The sequence below is a fragment of the Spea bombifrons genome, chromosome 3, assembly GCF_027358695.1.
Source record: "Spea bombifrons isolate aSpeBom1 chromosome 3, aSpeBom1.2.pri, whole genome shotgun sequence".
Classification (NCBI taxonomy): Eukaryota; Metazoa; Chordata; class Amphibia; order Anura; family Pelobatidae; genus Spea; species Spea bombifrons.
This window is the reverse complement of record NC_071089.1, coordinates 83,159,091-83,178,441: the sequence shown is the minus strand read 5'-3', so window position 1 is coordinate 83,178,441 and position 19,351 is coordinate 83,159,091. Positions and strand designations below refer to the sequence as shown.

At 40.6% G+C, this 19,351-nt stretch overlaps 1 protein-coding gene across 2 annotated transcripts; it reads left to right on the top strand.

Annotated features, from left to right (window-relative positions):
• Window positions 1–45: 45 nt before the first annotated feature.
• On the top strand, window positions 46–18,969 carry TFRC (transferrin receptor). Of its 2 annotated transcripts, none has more exons than XM_053460198.1 (19): window positions 46–129; window positions 7,390–7,443; window positions 8,304–8,511; window positions 8,596–8,809; window positions 8,900–9,040; window positions 9,142–9,238; window positions 9,656–9,778; window positions 9,861–9,971; window positions 10,059–10,198; window positions 11,106–11,266; window positions 11,661–11,780; window positions 12,018–12,103; window positions 12,192–12,255; window positions 12,505–12,572; window positions 12,925–12,995; window positions 13,439–13,523; window positions 17,059–17,280; window positions 17,927–18,067; window positions 18,669–18,969. In XM_053460198.1, exons 2-19 carry the CDS (start codon window positions 7,411–7,413, stop codon window positions 18,909–18,911), a joined length of 2,328 nt encoding a protein of 775 aa, XP_053316173.1. In that variant the 5' UTR covers window positions 46–129; window positions 7,390–7,410; the 3' UTR covers window positions 18,912–18,969. The 2 variants fall into 2 exon arrangements, with proteins under 2 accessions (XP_053316173.1, XP_053316174.1); XM_053460199.1 differs by having other exon boundaries at window positions 117–142.
• The last annotated feature ends 382 nt before the right edge of the window (window positions 18,970–19,351 follow it).

Below are 19,351 nucleotides of genomic sequence, written 5' to 3'. Positions count from 1 at the left end.
AAGGCGAGCCTCTCGGAGGGAGTGCTTCCGGTGTGGGCGGGGCTCTAGGTGTGTACGTGAGGTTAGGATAGTCTATAATGTGAGTCTGCATGTGGCGTTCAGTCAGTGGCTGTAGGGCGCGGGAGGTGAGTATGGATGAGGGGTGATTGCTCTCTGTATATAGGTCACTGCACACGGCTGGCCGTTTACTGACAGCCTTGCTGTATATAATGTGTGGCAGTTTCGTTATTTCTGTATATTTAGCTCTGTGTCTTTTTGTGGCACTTGAGGCTAACGTGTTCGGCTGCCACCCCAGTAGTAAAGCATGGCGTCTTGTGATGTATAGGTTTCCCCTGTCATGTCCTGTATGTAAGGAGGAGGTTGTATTGGTGGGTATGCCTCCCTTATACCGCCTGTGCTGACAGGCTGGTTACTGTCTTTGTGTGGAGGGTGCATGCAACAATACAGCCTGCAGCCGGCTCTTCTACACGCAGCTCTATTTGAGATATATATATATATATATATATATATATATATATATATCTCAAATAGAGCTGCGTGTATTAGCTCGATAGTCACTGGCACTTTTTGTGTCAGAGTGACCCTGCTGTTGAAGGTCACCCTGGCTGAGAATGTCCAGTAACCGGAATACATACTCTTCACACTAATATTAACAATGGAATGGTGATATGAACCAGTGTGTGCTTTATCTTAGTGTTAACTTAGAGTGATTTTATATTAATGTTGTGTATATATATATATATATATTATACACATATGATGTACTCATTTATATACCACGTTTTACACCTTAAGTAACCGTAACACGTGTTAAAACAGTAGTTTCATCGTAATGGAGGTGTGTGTGTATGTATTATCTAAAGTGTTAGTGGTGTAATGTGTATCTCGAAAGATCGGTATCATTCAGTCAAGGTCAAGTCCATCTTATTAACCTGTAGAGCAGGAAATCTGATACTAGCATATGGCTTTTGATGAGCACATGGCTTTGCACTCTGGGAAGTGATTGCTATAAGGAAGTGATTCTTAACCTGATTATCTGCCAGCATATTGCGGGGTTAGGCTGTTTGCTCTGTACAAAGCTTGCAGATCTCTGAAATCTAATGCTTACAAGAAGACTGGTACTAAGGTGTTAGTGGGTCTGTGGTTATTAAAGTTCTGCTAACACTTCTGAGGCATTTTAGTTTTTTTTTTTTTTCTTTTTTTTTTTAATCGGCTTAGTCATTAATACTGTACTTCAATGCTGCATGGCTCCTTACATTATAATTTCAAGTTCTCATGTGACCCTCGTGTGATTGTTGGAATTCAGGGTAAAGTAACAGCCTTCTCCATGCGTTATTAAATCAAAGTACATATCTGGCTTGTGTACTTGCTGGGAGGTAAAGCATAATTCATTTAACCTAGCTGGAACTGATGAATGGAATAGGGCTTAGTCAAAATAATTGTGGGATTAATCCCTTTTACATATTTAATAACACACTAAAAAAATCAAAGATTTTGCTTGTTTTTTTCTTTTAATATGCTTCAAGAAACCCGCTTATAGCCATTTATATGAGCTCTGTTTGTGTTATCCCAATCTACTAGACAAACACCTTGACTCTTTATCCTACTGTTTTGCGCTAAACAGTCAAATAGCATAAATCACCCTGCCAGACGTTCTAAGGAGAGTCTATGGAGGAGCCGACTTCATCAGCATTGCCATAAAGAGTTCAACTGAGCGTGGTGTTTGAGCAGGGAAAGTGACGATAATGGCAGCCGGCAGATCTGCAGATAAAGAAATGCTATGAGAAATAAAACTGTTTTTTGTTACCGCTTTCTGTATACAGCAGTGTATTTTATACAGAAGGACTTTTTTATGGGACTTCCCTCTTAAGCAGTAGGGGCAGCTAGGTGGAGGAAAATTAAATAGGTTTTCTATGTTCAATATGCAAATATATGCAGCTATTTGTTGATTTTATGGCGAATCACCATTGAATGTGCTGCGGTATACATTTCGCGAGATATTTAAGTTTAGCTGTCACATTTCTTTGCGTACGTTGAATGTGTGCCTGTGCAAAGAATTGGGGAAACAGCCATAAGATTCAGGCAGTATTTACAATGTATCAACAAAATAAAAAAAAAAGGATTCCCTCTGAGAATTAAACATAATGGATGCATATTAACATTTAAGCACTACTGATATCAATAGCTATCTCCTCTGCCACTGTATTCAGGCTTTGTTGCCCTAAGCGTGATCAAGTCTACCTTGATCTGTATTGTGACTGCATTTAGAAGTTTTTATTAAGTCTTATTTAACATTTTATGCACTTTTTTTGAGAGAGGACTTCCCCAGAGCAGCTGATTATTGTTCAACCTCACAATGCAATTGAATTTCAACTTCCATGATGCTCAGTAGATGGGACTTTAAACAGCATGGACATAGAGCATCATGGTTTATTTGTCTTTGTTTCTGATGTATCAGACCTCCTATCCTATCGCTAGAGGGAGCAAGATGTCAAACATTTAAATAATTTAAAGGATTTAACAAGACACCGCAGCAAAGTATATTCAAAAGGAGGAGAAATGTTAGGACAAGAGCACATAACCTAAAACTATAGGGTTAGATGTTATGTAACTGAGAAGTGCTAGAGGCTAATACAGGGAACTTAAACGTGCATGGGTTTAGCACATAGCTATCCTGAATCATAGACTAGACCAAGGTATGCGTCTTTACATCAGGAAAATGGGCAAATTGTTCTGCTGTCAATTTTATTTATTTATTTTCCCCTTGAAACCGTTAATGGGAACTATACGTGGTATCTGTAAAATATTTAAGGTGACCCAAGAACATTGTTCTTCCAAATGCTTATCTTAAAGGCCTGGTATAGGTACAGTACAACTTGGAAAGCTTGACAGATACCCTAACCGTAATTAAGTCCTTTATGTCAAAATTAGTTATCATTAGGCGTCTACCCCCCTTTTGTCTAAGGTTACACGGCACATACCTCAAGTACATGTTCCTTATGCTCAGCTTACATTTTATTTATAAAGCTCTCTTGTCATCCTATATCAAATATATATAGCTGTGCTTAAAACGCTCTTCCTTTAATTACATTTTGTGTCTGCTTACACAGAGCTTTAATGCTAGTCACAGGGTGCTTACGTTTAGGGCATCCCTATGTATAGTCATTTCTGCTCATGGCAATCTAGTGGGACTTGTGCTGTAGTGATTTTTAATATTTGTTTTATAAAAGCTTTTTAAACAAAAAAAACAAACTCTTTAGATACTCATGTTAATCTCTACAGTTATTGCGTCACAAAGTAAAACTAAATGGGTCAGCTGCAGTTAAGAAAACCTGTTTTTCTTATCGCTGAATATTGCAACTCATCGCATACGTGACTGTTCCAGCATTTCATATTGATTTCCCTTCCTCGTTGGGGTGTGTATCTATCTATCTCTCTCAAAGAAAACAAAGTACTACGGTAAAGATATTCTGTATTGCAGTACTTTGTATTTTATATTTACACTACTGGATTAACATGGCTATCCCAAACTCTTTTGCTATGCGAACGGAGCATGAACAGGCATCAGTTAGCTATCAGAATGCTTTTCATGATCCAAAAACGTCTGGAGAACTTTCTTTCTAATATTGCTTAGCATACTTTTAACAAGCATGCTTGTGTGCAGTCAGTTGAGTTAATTTAACATGCATATTACCCACCTAAGATCTGACTAATCTCATGTCTTGCCTAGTATATTTATCTTAACTTGCATAGTGAGAATGGGGGGGGGGGAGACAACAAACCACAAACCACATCCTCCCTTTGTACAATGTTCCTGTTTGCATTGTGTTGAGTCCGTCTGGCAGAAGAAAGATGTTTTACTGCCATTGGTGTGTCATTTTGAGTGTAGTCGGTTAAACCAACCTGTACGTTTAAAAAGGAATTAATGGTATATAGATTGTATTAACTAAATACGCAGTTGGATACTATCAAATACCGTATTTGCTCGATAATAAGACGACCCTGATTATAAGACGACCCCCCAAAATCTAAATATTAATTTAGGAAAAAAAACAAAAAGCCTGAATATAAGACTACCCTATAGGAAAAAAAGTTTTACTAGTAAATATTAATTCATGTAAACAATTTTTTCATATTTAATAAAAGCTATGATTGAGAAAAATATATATTTTTTTATTTCCTTTTATTTGCCAACCTGCCCCCCCCAGTTATGCACATCTGCCCCCAAGGTTGCCACTCTGCCCCCAGAAATGCCTTAATCCCCCTTTATTTGCCACTCTGCCCCATGATGTGCCTTTTAACCCTCTATATGCCACTCTGCCTCCAGAAATGTCTTATGCCCTCCTATATGCCACTCTGCCCCATGATATGCCAGAGTGGCATATAGGGGGTTAAAAGGCATTTCTGGAGGTAAATAACTGCTAACAGCAATCAAACTCCTATCCAGCCAAGGCAGCCAGTACATGCTGGAACCTGGGGATGATAGGAGTTTGAGTACAGCCTCCCTATGCCATGCTACCACCCCCCCTTACACATCCATCCTATCACACACACACACTCATTCACAAACATTTAAATACTCATTCATTCCATTAATCACACATACACACACTCTCAAACCCCCCACCCCCTTACCTGAACTGCAGATCTCCCACTCGCAGACTTCTGCAGGGGCACGCTGTGCGAGCAACTTCTCTGGCCCCGCCCCCAGAGGAAGGAGGGGGAGGCAGAATTATGTGACACTCTGCTAGCTTCCTGCTGCTAATAGAAGAGACGCTGCTCGGGACCATAGCACCGGTAAGCAGCCTGGCCCCAGCAGACGTTTTTTTGAGGTCTAATTAGAAGACGACCTCGATTATAAGACGAGGGGTATTTTTCAGAGCATTTGCTCTGAAAAAAACCTCGTCTTATAATCGAGCAAATACGGTATATAATGCACAAATCCAGAAGTGGCAAATGTCTATCCCTGATAAGCATTCAGCATCATTGTAAATCAGTTACATGTGATGCCTTTACTAGGTGTCAATACCAATATCCAAACCATTAGTTTCATCTAGGGCTGCAACTAACGATTATTTTCATAATCGATTAGTTGGCCGATTATTTTTTCGATTAATCGGATAAAAAAAATGAATGTACATTTTTCATTTATTTAAAATAATTTAATAAACGATGTTAAATACAAACAGCAGAATAAAAAAAACTTTGATAAAATGCATTTCTTGTCTTTATTTCCCAACCAGCCCCCCCCAATTTATGGACATTTGAGCCCAGGCTTGCCACGCTGCCTCCCCGACATGCCACGCTGCCTCCCACATATGCTATTCCACGCTGCCTCCCACATATGCTACTCCACGCTGCCTCCCACATATGTCACTCCACTCTACCCCCACATATGCCACTGTGCCTGATATGCCTTATACCCCCTGATACACCACTCCATCCTCCCCAGACATGCCACGCTGCCCTCCCCACATATGCCTTATATACCGTATATGCTTTATACCCCCAGATATGTCACTCCATCCTCCCCAGATATACCTTATACCCCCCAGATATCTCAGTCCCCTCATAGAGTCACAGACACGTTCGCATCACACTGACACCATACTTTTATAAATAAGTACTGGGTTAATCTTCACTGCCCCCAGGATTTAGATTCCCCTTAGTCTGCCCCCCCTTACCTCTAACTGCACCTTAAGTTAGCTTTATTAAATTAATTAAATTAACCCTCAGTCCTCATCATTAAATTAACCCTAAACACCCCATTAACCATAACTACCACTAAATTAACCCTAAAGACCCCATCAACCACAACAGCCCCTAAATTAACCCTAAACACCCCATTAATCACAACTGCCTCAAATTAACCCCAAACACCCCATTAACCACAACTGCCTCAAATTAACCCCAAACACCCTATTAACCGCAGCTGCTCCTATATTAACCCTAAACACCACATTAACCATAGCTGCCCCTAAATTAACCCTAAACACCCCATTAACCATAACTGCCCCTAAATTAACCCCCACCTCCCTTAACTTTCAGCAGCCCAAATATTAATTTTATACTTAGATGAGTGTCACAGCCATGTGGTTCTGGCCTTCTGGGAGAAGGAAGGGGCGGGGCCAGTTGTCACAGTGATTACAGGGAGGGACTGGTAAGTAGGAGCTGCTGCTGTGAGTAAGACTAAACGGTTTATATAATGAGGGGTATTTTTCAGAGCGTTTGCTCTGAAAACCCTCATTTTATAATCGATAAAAATCGATTCAACTAATCGATAATGAAATTCGTTGGCAACGATTTTCATTATCGATTTTATCGATTAGTTGTTGCAGCTCTAGTTTCATCATACATTTATACATATAATTTAAGGCATATACGTACCTGTCTCAGACACAAATGCTGGTTACCAAATCATCGCAGCTTCAGATGAAATTAGATTTTACTTGTGGTTATTACAAATTTGGCCATGGAGCCTGTGAATGCAGGGGTTTGTTTTTTGTTCTTGAATAACATGCAGTTTCATGGAATTCATCATTTTGTACTTGAAAGACCTTATTAGCTGTTTTGTATTTGTGCAGTACAGGGAAACCCGGTTTAAAAGAACAGTTTACTGTCCCAGTCGGCCTCGTCGGCACTCTTCTAGGAAGGCTTTCCACAAGATTTTGGATTGTTTCTGAGGGAGTTTTTGCCCGTTTATCCAGTAGAGCATTTGTGAGGTCAGGCGGTGATGTTGGATGAGATGGTCTGGCTCGCCATCTCCATTCCAGTTCATACCAAAAGGAGTTCTTCCTCACCAATCTCATCCAACTGTGTCTTTATGGGGCACAGTCATGCTGGAATAGAAAAGGGTATTCCCCGAACTGTTCCCACAAAATTGGAAGCAGAGCATTGTCAAAACGGTATGCTGAGGGGGACAACATGCCAAGACATTTTGGACAGTGCTTTGCACTTCCAACTCTGTTATAGCTGCAACTTCATATTGTCTATGGATTTAGAATGCAATATCATAAGTCCCTGTTGGTGTAATGGTCAGGTGTCTCAATACTTTTTGTTCATATAGTGTATTTTGTAGGTAAATGTGCGCTTTACCGTTTTTTTTTGGTTTTTTTTTTCCTTTTTCTTCAAAACCTGTTACTTGTAACTAAGTACATACAAAGAAAATTGTGATTTACTCAGTGACCTGAAATGGCTTCAAATGTAACTAAAACAATTCCAGTATTTATTGACAATTTCTAGATAAATCATGTGAAATGACCTTGCTGTTTAGTCACTGTAAGCAACCAAAACTGATGTGAATAGTGGGTGTTGTGCTGAAACTTTTATTTTCTTTATTTTAAAGTCCAATCTCTACATTTATACATTTGTCTTCCATTCATTTTAGAGATTTAGTCAGGTTGCGTGAAGATGGAGCAAGTCCGGTCGACTGTCACTAACTTTGTGAGTATTTATGGAGTTTGGTTTGTTCATTAGTTCATCACTTATAAGTATGTCCCACAAGAGGAGCTGAGCTGGCTGTAAATAATGCATAATCTAATTGGTCAGGAAAGTTTCAAGAATAAATATGCAGCACCAGCTGCAGTATAGTAAAGTCAGTTAAATATTGACTTAGTGAATATACCCTGTGTAGTCGGTTGTCTTCTGTCCAATTACTTGGTAATCTCTCTCTCCTTTCCATTTAAGAAGCCTCCTCTGAGGCGAATGATTAGGTGGGTTGTTAAAAGGAAGAGAAGATGGTATTGTAGGTATTTACCCAGAATAAAGTTATCCAACAGAAAAACACCCAGTAAAATTTTAGAGGTATTTCCAAGGGCACTGTTAATAGTTTGCTGCACTTTCCAATACTAGTCATCCTTCTGTAAGAAGTACATGCTAGATGAACGTCTAGTTAAATACAATGCTTTCAACCTCGAAGAGGTCCTTTTCAATTGAGTTTGGTTTTGCTGTAGTAAACATTGCTGCATAAAACCATTATATAGTTTAAAACGTGGGATTGGTTGCTGTCTTGTAATTTATACATGTAATGCTTGCATGATAAAATCTCCTCATATTGGTAGACAAAACTGTTTTTAAATCTAAAATGTTTAAAAGAAAACATTCTTTAAAATTCAAATCCCGTCCAATACATCTGTGTTCGTCCATATTCCCTAACTGAATTTGTTGAGAATCCAGTTATCATAACGAGGCTGCTTACCATGAACATTACCATGAACATAATGTACTATTTTGCAGTCGGCTTGTAAGATTAAAATCCATATGTGCTTGAAGAAGCATATAACTTAATTTCTGTTTCCCATCAGTTTGGCAGGGTTCCTCTCTCGTATACCCGTTTCAGTCTGACGCAGCAGGCAGATGGAGATTCTAGCCAAGTGGAAATGAAGCTAGCTGATGATGAGGAGGAATGTGGAGATCATGTGATGGCCGATAATGTTGTGAAGCATAGAAAAGGAAACAATTGTAAAGGCACCTGTTTTAAAATTCTTGCTGCATCTCTCTTATTCTTGACAGGTTGGTACATGGGTAGATCATGTCTGATGTCTTGTTTTTGATTCTTTGATATGTGTAATGGTAACACAAGCCTCTGTCGAGCAGGATTCCTTATCGGCTACTTAAGTTATAGAGGACGCGTTGAAACGGTATTCAAGAACCAAGAAAAGGACGATGGTGTACCCGAATCTTCTGTTGGCTTGGATTCTCCCGCAGAGACTGACTCTGTCCCTGAAATGTCCAATGTGTTACACTGGGGCGACTTGCAGTCATTGCTGTCATCAAAGACTGATAATTTGATTTTCAAAGATAACATAAGGTATTGGAGCTTTTTATCAGTGGAAATGTAGGGTTGTGAATAATATAATCCCAAGCATTATTTTTCTTAACTTTTCATTCACTGTTTTAGGAAGCTGACTGACATTTCTCGTGAAGCTGGTTCCGTAAACGAGGAAAGCATGGCCTTAATGATGCATAATGCGCTCAGCAACATGTCTTTGGATAAAGTGTGGAATGATGAACACTATGTCCGCCTGCAAGTCAATGGAGAGTATGTTACCATGCCCCCTAAAGGGATTTTTAACAAAAAAATATTCAATTGGAAAAAAAAAGTTGTAGTGAATCACTTTTTTATATTTTTAATATATACAGTTCACCAAACAAAATAACCATCTTTAAGAATGATGATACAGAGGACACCATAACCCCAACATCGTATGTGGCCTACAGTGCTTCAGGCACTGTTTCTGTGAGTATACTTGAGTTAAAAACATTTTTTACCTACATATTGTAACACTATTTGCAAACCCTTTCCAATGCTGCATTTTTTTCTGTGTCACTGAATTATTCCTTTTAAGAGATGCTGTGTTTAATCTATAATCTCTGGAAATCTTGATGCATTTGTTAGGGACATAAATCTGTCTTTTTGACACCTCAATATAGAAGAATGCATAGTAAGGTACCCCCCCCCCCATGGATTTGCAGAAGGGCCACCATAACCATTTTAAACCACACACCTATCATGGAAATTAAAGAGATTTTAAGGCAGTAATCCTTTGAACACTTGATACATGTCGATAAGGAAGTATATTATGGGCTATGAGACCAAAAAATTTATTGGAGCCACCTGATCACATAAGCTTTTTTAAAATTTATTTTCTCCAAGGGAGGTTTACTGTACTGCCATTATGGAAGAAAGGAAGACTTCAAAACACTGCAAGACCTGAACATTGATTTTTCCGGAAGCCTGGTTCTAGTGCGATCTGGGTTAATCAGCTTTTCTGAAAAGGTGACATTCAAAACTTTTGTATATAAACTAAGAATCTCCTCATTGCTTTCTGTGTGTATAAATAAATATTTTGTTTTGTTAGGTTAAGAATGCAGAACTTGCCAAAGCTCTTGGCGTACTGATCTATCCTGAACCTTCAGACTTTACTTTCCCTATGTCACAGAGCCGTACTATAAACTCTCCTTTTGGTCATGTAAGTTCTTTTTGGGGAGTTCTAGCCGTTGGTGGTAGCTACGTCTTTCAGGTTTTTTTAAATTTTTTTTTTTTTTCTTCCCTCTAGGCTCATTACGGAACTGGTGATCCGTACACTCCTGGGTTCCCATCATTTAATAACACTCAGTTTCCCAGCGTTGAATCTTCAGGACTCCCTAAAATTCCAGTTCAAACTATCTCTAGTGAAGATGGCAGGAAACTTCTACAGTAAGAATGCATTTTAGTCTCCTTTATACTTAGTGGATATAAAAAGTCTACTCACCCCTGACAAAGATAAATCATGTACTTTTTCCACCTTTAATGTGACCTATAACGTGAACAATTCAATTGCAAAACAAGCTGAGATCCCAATACCCTATTTGCATAAGTGTGCACACCCTCTTATAACTGTGGCTGTGTTCAGCATTAACCAATCACATTCATGTTAAATAGAAGTGACAACAATCTCCCATATTGTTCATATGAATGAGCTGTGGGGTAGGGTGGCAAGACGGAAGCCTTTTTCTTACAAAGGAAAAACATCCAAGCCCAGCTGAAGTTTGCAAAAACAAGCATCAAGTCCCTCAAAAGCATGTGGCAAAATGTGTTATGGTCTGATGAAACCAAGGTTGAACTCTTTGGAATTATGGCCAAAAGGTGTGCTTGGGGCGCGTTTGCTGCACCTCACCCAAAGAACACCACACCCTCAGTGAAGCATGGTGGTGGCAGCATCATGCTTTGGGGCTGTTTTTCTTCAGCTGCAACCAGGGCCTTAGTCAGGGTGGAGGGTATTATGAACAGTTCCAAATACCAGGCAATTTTGTCACAAAACCATCAGGTGTCCGTTACGTCAACATGTGCCATGCTAATAGCCTCCTACCCCCCCCCAAGATTTTAGTTTGTTTTGCAATTGAATTGTTCACGTTATTTGTCACATTAAAGGTGGAAAAAGTTATGACATGATTTCTTTGTCTCGATCTTCAACATCACAAGAACCTGGCATTTTAGCAGAGGTGTGTAGACTTTTTATATACACTGTATGTGCTTACGCACCACAACTGTATAACCTTTGACTTCAATACACAATGCATCAACGAAATAACATTCTAAATTGCTTTTTTTATTTTAAATTCAGGAGCCTCGGAGGAGCTGTTTGCCCATCCTCCTGGAAGGTTCAGTGTATGCTGGGTCCGCAACTTAAAGACGCCAAATCTGTTAAACTTGATGTAAAGAATGTTCTTGCTGATAGGAAAATTTACAATGTTTTTGGTGTTCTACGAGGTTTTGATGAACCAGGTAAACATAAGCTATACTGGGAGCGTTGGAATGATCAGACTGATACATTGTAAAATGTGTTTTTCAATCGGTATACTCCTTTTGATTTTAAACGTTCAAGGAAGGCTGAGGTCTGTGTCTTAGTATGACAGAGAATTATTCAATAACTTCCTTTCATGCTATCGCTCTACTCCTTACCCTTCCAAAAACCTTCGTAACTAATCAGCAACTAAACAGAGGTTGGAAGGGAGGCATAATCATGACAATCCTGAGAAGATACCTGTCCTTAATGCATGTACTGTATCTTTAATATGCAATTTCCACTATCTTTGTTGTCTATTGAATTCTGCAACCTCTGGGCTTAGGTCTATGGTGTTCGTTCTAATAAACTTCCTTTCCTACATCTGGTTTGCAGATCGTTATGTTGTGGTGGGAGCTCAGAGAGATGCCCAGGGCCCAGGTGCAGCCAAGTCGGCTGTGGGATCTTCCATTTTACTCAAGCTGGCTAGTATGTTGTCAGAAATGGTGAAAACAGGTAAATAAAAATACGTGTATAATATGGGTGTCTAATTTATGTGCAGCGCCTTGCTCTTCAAACATCTCGCAGCCATCCTCGCCTAGCTTTGCATAGGCTGTGTACGTTTTGCAGTATAAGTGTTGCCATTTGGGGATTTGTGCGCAAGATTTTACGCTTCCTCCTGTGTGCTGTTGTGAACTTGTGTTCTTTTGCTCACTAGCAATGATGTAATTATGTTTTGTATGCTCTCCACAGATGGCTATAGGCCAAAGCGAAGCATTGTATTTGCCAGCTGGGGTGCCAGTGAATTTGGATCGGTTGGTGCTACAGAGTGGCTGGAGGTAAAGATTTACAGCCTTCCACAGGATGATATCCCTTGGAATTCACGCTTTGTCATAGCGCATTCTTAACACTTTTCATGTCTTCTAGGGATACCTAACCACTCTACATCTGAAGGCAATATCCTATATCAGTCTTGATTCTGCTGTTCAAGGTATGGAAAAGCAAAAGGGTTTTCATCTAAAGCAACTGCCTAATAGAATAACATCCAATTATTATGCAATACTACACTAGAGCCTTATAAACTATGGTCTGAATGGAATTCTCTCAAAGCTTATTAGATGCCTGTAGGCCGTTGAATGAAGTGCAAGATTTCTGCACCTAGGCAGGACGTAGTGTCCTGCCTAGGTGCGGAAATCTTGCACTTCATTCAACTACATTCATGTTAACCTTTTTGTTACAGGTAATGGAGCCTTCAGTGTCTCTGCAAGCCCCCTTATGTACTCCATAGTTGAAGACTCCATGAAAGAGGCAAGTAGTAAAAATAACCTAAAAAGTATTAATGTGTTATGTGTAACATGTCTTACTGTTCCTGACCAGTTTGGTAATTATTGCATCAGAGTGTGTGTGGGGGGTTTGTTGTGCAACTTCCCTGCGATAGTTAAAGGGGTAACATCCTGGGGGTTGGTAAAAGCTATAAAGGTTAATTCAGTAAATGAACCAAAGCTTACTCAAGGAACAAAGCAATGGGAAAGGTAGAATGGACCAATCTTCTTTCTTTTTATACTGCATTTTCATATATCATGCTGTAAGGATATAATTCTAGCAAATCATACTTGTCCATTGAATAGAGGTTGCTTATTACTGTGTTTCTTCTATATAGGTAAAATATCCTACTTCATCCAACCATCTATATCCTCAATTTGTGAAAGGTTCCAAGTGGACAGAGACTATGTAAGATTTATTGGCATATATTTACAGACCATTGTGTAGTTTACATGAAAGTGTGTAATCCCTCTTGTTGCTCTAGTTTAGGTGTTTGTTTGCAGTGATCATCTGCAGTATTGCACAGGCTAGTTTGTGCATTTAAATCCCTGTACTTTAAGAAAAAAAAAATAGTTTTGGTCTTGATGTAACTTGGCTGTTCCATAGGTTATTCCAAATCAGGTCTGCTATTGCTTTAATCTCTATAGTAACTGCTGACATGATACACTTCTTCTACTGGCCTGGGTTTACTCATGGCTACATTGGTGTGATCTCTGTTCCTTAAGTATCAGACAATCACAGCTGTGGTCATAACTACTGCTGTCCCATGTAAGACAAAGCATATCTTATAGTCTGAGGGTGCCCACACCTAAGCACTAGTTTCCTAAATTGTTATTTTGTGCTTCCGCCAGTGTGACACCATTTACCTTCGAAGATACTGCCTATCCATTCCTGACATACTCTGGAATTCCATCCGTATCTTTCCGTTTTCAGAAGGCAAGTGTTTGTTTTTTTTGTTTTTGTTTCTGTTGTGTGACTAGAACTGAAATTTTCTAAGACATCTCTTAAAGTCCAAGGGAGAGCTTTGACTTCTGTTCTTTGTGTTTAATCTCGGTTAGCTTCTGCTACAGGAAATGCTTGACTGGCTCTATAAAATACACCAGTCAGCCATAACATTATGACCACTGATAGGTGGGATATATTGGAGAGCTAATAAACATTTCATCCTCAAAGTTGATGTATTAGAAGCAGGAAAAAGGGCCAAATTGTGATGGCTAGACTACTGGGTCAGAGCATCTACAAAACTGCAGCTCTTCTGGTGTGTTCCTGGTCTGTAGTGGTCCAAGCAAGGAAAAGTGGTAAACCAGTGATGGGTCATGGGTGACCAAGGCTCACTGATGCACAACAGACAAGCTACTGAAGCTCAAATTGCTGAAAAGGTTAATGCTGGTTCTGATGGAAAGGTGTCAGAAAACATGCATCTCAGTTTGTTGCATATAGACCAGTCAGGAGAACACATGTCACCAGGATGCATACACCTTACATGGAGGCCCCAACTTACAGGACTTAAAGAATCTGCTGCGAACGTCTTGGTGCCAGATACCACAGCATATGCTTAGAGGTCTAGTGGAGTCCATGCCTTAACGGATCAGGGCTGTTTTGGGTGGCAAAAGGGGCACCCAGGGCCGGCCTTAGGGGTGTGCGGCCGCACATGGCGCCGTGGCAACAGGGGCGCCTGCCCGGGACTTAAATTAAAACATCTTTTTTTTTGTTTTGGTTTTTTTTCAACTTTATTTAAATCCTCCATATTAAATAAAGTTTTTCCTGGCATATAGTGGCAGTACAGATGGGTGTTGTTCTTCCTTAGGGACAAGGATCTGAAATACAAAGTTAAAACCCTCCCCCTTCCCTAACTCCTCCTCCTCCTTACCCATAAGAGCACACCAGACCAAACACAGCCAGTTCTTCCTTATCCCTTCTCAGGGATGGACATGTGTTTTTGGTGGGGGGCATACGGGTTGTGTCCAGGGGGATCCCTCCTCCGGGTGGTGAGCAGAGTTAGGTAGGAACATCCGCATTGGCGGATGTTGCGGAACAGAATGAGAGTTCTCTCTCTTCAAGCCAGCAAGGGAAGGAGCATAAGCACATTGGTGGAACGCACACCCGGGAGGCGTTGCATTCTGCTGAAGATCTGATCGTGTTACAGAGCATGTGCGGATCCGATCTTCAGGGCACAAAATTTAAATGTTATTTCAGCTGTGCAGTCCAGTCTGACAGCAGTGGGGCTGGTCAGTACTGGCACCAACCCCCCACACGGATTGAGGCGTTTTAAGGTAAGATTCATTTATCTTAACCTTAAAAGCCTCTGCCCTGTAATCTTTTTTTCTAAAAAGATATATATCTCTCTCTCTCTCTCGATAGATATAGATATATATAGATAGAGAGAGAGATATAGATATATATATATATATATATAGATATATATATAGATATATATATAGATATATATAGATATATATATAGATATATAGAGAGAGAGATATAAATAGAGAGATAGAGATATATATATATATATATATATATATATATATATATATATATATATATAATATATATAGAGAGAGAGAGATATATCTTCTCCATCCTTTTTTTTTTTTTGCCTTCTAGGAATTGACCTTGTGGCAACCAGAGATAACCGCAATCTTTTGGGTTTTAGCCTATCTGTATTCATGGGTCAATCCTTTGGTGCTGGACAGTATGTCAGTGATATGAAGATTCAGGATGGCTTACATTTTTTTTTCTCCGGTGGCGATGATCCCACGCGTCCTCCTCAAGATTCTAACAGACTAGGCCAGGGTTTTTACATCTATGCCATATTGGCCAATACAGACTTAGTTCTCAGTGCTAAACAATATGGCCTCAAGAGTTTGGGAGCTGCCATTTTCGGCCTCTCTGGTGGAGAACAGAATTCCTTCAGGTGGTCATTTTGATGGCCTAGCTTTGGATTATCCTTAGAGATAATGGACTCTCACATGACATGGCTGATGTCCTCCTTAGTCGGAGGTTTCGGGCTTGGAGGAAATTCCTCTCCTGGTGATGCAGGGTTTTTTTATTTCTATTGGTTCCGTCCTCGTGTTTTTTGCAAGACTGCTTCTCAGCAGGTCTTTGTCTCAGCCTCAAAAGGGCAAGTATCGGCCCTCGGTCTTTTTCTCCTTTCAGATTTGGCTTCGTATGTTCTGAGATCGGACATTTCTTTAAGCGGCAACTATTCGGCAAACACCCCCCTGGCGGCTGTTACTTCAGCAAGGCAACTGGGTCAATACTAGCTCTGTCCTCAGCTGCTGAATTCACCTTTTTTCACCATCAGGATCAGGTATTTCCGGTGGAGTCAATGGCTCAGATGGTATGTCCGAAGAGCTTCAGGTCAAGCAGGCCATCTTGAGGTGACTTACAGAGACCATTCGACTAGCTCACTAAAGCAGCCGGCAAGTCATCTCGTCCCATATTTCGGCTCGCTCCACAAGAGCTATGTCTGGGTCTAGGGTTGAAAAGTCGGCCTCATCTCCTGAAGAAATGTATGTAAGGCATCTTCCTTCGATGCATTTGTCCAGCATTACTGACGTGACATCTTCTCCTCCTCTGACGTTTTTCTGGCGCAGGATGCACCAGTCAGTGGCCTCTTAAGTATTCCCCTCCCATTGGTTATCTTGTCTTGCAATAATCCCATCTGTACTGCCACTATATGCCAGGAAACAGGAATTTTATACTCACCGTAAATTCCTTTTCCTTAATATAGTGGCAGTACATGTTTCCCTCCCTCATTTTGTCTACCGGTAAAGATATATTTTGCAAGCATGTTTGTATTCTTGGTACTTACTGGCTGTGTTTGGTCTGGTGTGCTCTTATGGGTGAGGAGGAGGACTTAGGGAAGGGGAGGGTTTTAACTTTGTATTTCAGATCCTTGTCCCTAAGGAAGAACAACACCAGGCGGTTAGAAGGGGCAGGGGAGGAGGTAGTGAGATGGGACAGAGGGGAGTGGGGCAGAGGTGGTAGATAGTGAGAGAGGGGAGTTTTGTGACAAGACTTTTTCCTTTCCTTTTTTAGGGGGGGGGGCACCACAGGAGTAGTCCGCACAGGGCGCCGGATCACTTAAGGCCGGCTCTGGGGGCACCTACATGATATTAGGCAGGTAGTCATAACGTTATGGCTGTTCGGTGTATAGTTCATCAAAGGGATTCCTTTGGTCTTTTTTACACACTGAATTGTATTCATACCACAACTCCTGCAATCTCCCACTAGTGATTAAACAGCAGTGTGTGTGCGGCTTTCTCCAGACTGCTGTGCTGTTACGCTAGGGCCTGACCATGAATGTGGTTTTGTCCAGAGCTCTTCAGCTTTGTATAAAATTCACCATCTTCCTTGTAGTTTACATATTTGCCCAGAAATCCTATTAGATATTTCAATGCTATGATTTTGTTTATAAACCTTGTGCTTGCAGAACATTTGATCACTTGCTGACTTTTGTCTACAGGATAATAAGCCTTACGCATACCTTGACACTGATATGGATACTCTAGACAATCTTGAGAATCTGGTTGACATCGATGTCATGTGCCGAAGTGTGGCAGAGTTTGCTGGTCAGATGGTATTGCGCTTGACTCACTGGCATAAACTTCCACTGGAAATCAACCAGTACAGCACTGTTTTACTTCAGATGGCTGTAGCACTGTTCAAGCAATATGCTGCTCTAAAGGTAGGTGTTTTAGGGGTGGAAGCTTTTTTAAACTTGTAGAATTCTTATGTTCCAGCGCTGCAGGGGACCTGGATCCTCCTCTCTTACAGCCGGTGGACGTCTGTGCACTGACAACCTCCGCTGCTGCCGGGGCTTCTGTGACAGCGCGCCGGCCTGACCTTCTGGTGCTCCACCATAGAAGTCCCGGTAGCAGCAGAGGTGTGCACGCATGGTGCTGACATCCACCAGCTGCCCCTGCTTGACATCAGAGAGTCTGGAGCACATGGGACAAGTCTAAGGATGCATCAGTAAGTGGGTATAAGGTATATCATGGGGGAATGTGGCATATCTGGGGGGGGGCAGAGTGCTGTGTAGGATGGCATATAGGTGGCTATAAGGCATATCGGGGGGCAGGGTAGCAAGCAAGCCATGGGGCAGATATGCATGACTGGGGTCAGGTTGGCAAAAGGGGAAAAAAACATGCATTTTTCTGAATCATAGTCCATATTAAACATGAGAAAAATTCCATGTGAAATATTTACTAAACTTTTTTTCTTATAGGGTAGTCTTGTATTCAGGCTTTTTTCTGAATTAATCAAATTGTGGGGTGTCTTATCAAGCAAATACAGCAATACCATTTTCTAAACTTGGATATTTGTCTCTACAGGAAATGGGCTTAAGTATTACATGGATTTCCTCTGCCCGGGGGGACTTCAAAAGGGCTGCTGAGTCCCTTAACACTGAGTTTTCACAGTCTGACCTGGACAATAAGCCTTTCTTACGCTCTCTAAATGACCGCATCATGAAGGTACCTGCTTCATCCGTTCTGATCTACCATATATATTTTAAAATCCAACGTTAAAAAATTGTGTAAATTAGAGACCCCTTGCCCTTCCTCAAAATTCACAATGGTTCTATCTATATTACATAGCATGAGCAAGATTTAACTTTATCAGATAATGCTCCCAGATCTCATAGCTCATTAAGTGCACCAATTAGGCAGCTGTGACACAAAACCCTGTACTATGCTACAGTTCTTAAATAAAGTGGATATCCAAAGGAAAATGTTATCTCTGGGCATAAAAAAAGTGAGGTGGGCAGAATGGAGTATGGGCATTGGCAAAAACCTTGTCTCATCTCTCCAGCCCCCCCCCCAAATAACCTTTTATCTGCAGACCTGGAGAATGCTAACAAAGTCCATTCGTTCAGTGACTGACAATGAGCCGTTCTGTTCACCACAGGCCAGGGTCCTTTTCTGTAGGATTAAACTAAAGATAACGGCTAGAACACCTCAAAATGAATTATGCAAAACCTGAAACTCTTCAAACTTGATTTCTCAGTTTTTCAGGACTGACTAGCAATAGCCAAAGTGATTTGAATGCAACTAATGTCTGCTTCTTGTTTTTAAGGTTGAACACAACTTACTGTCTCCTTACGCCTCTCCCAATGACACTCCATTCCGGCACATTATATACGGATCCGGCAACCACACATTTGTTGCTTTGATGGAACACTTGGATTTGCTGAATACGGATAAGGCGAAGTTTGACAGAGAACTCTTCAAAAAACAATTAGCCATGCTTACTTGGACAATCCAAGGGGCAGCTAATGGAATGGCCGGAGAGATATGGGAGATAGACAATGAGTTTTAAGTAGGATAGTATCTAATCTCTCTTTCCCCCCCCACCCCAAAAAAAGCACTTATAAAATGTTTCTTGGCGGTACACTTGTTCTACCATATCCATGCTCCTCGCTTATTGGTGAAAAGGAGTGAGCACCTTTTTATAAACAGTTGTGTTGGCACTTAATGTTAAAGGTCTGTATTTCACAGGTGACTGCCGCATATATCGGCCTATGTTACTTGCAAGTGCGACTGAAAGTATTTGAGTATTTTATTTGTTTATAGTAGATCTCCCCCAACCCCAATTCTTGCATTGCCAGTAAGTTACAGATCTCAAAAAAGTAAGTTAATTCAAATTATTTATGGTTCTTGACTGGATATAGGTTTAGTAATCGGCTGCCAATCAGTGCCAGTGAAGCCAAGATGTCAATGTCTCTCTGCTTGGTTACTGGAGTTGTATTTTAAGACTGT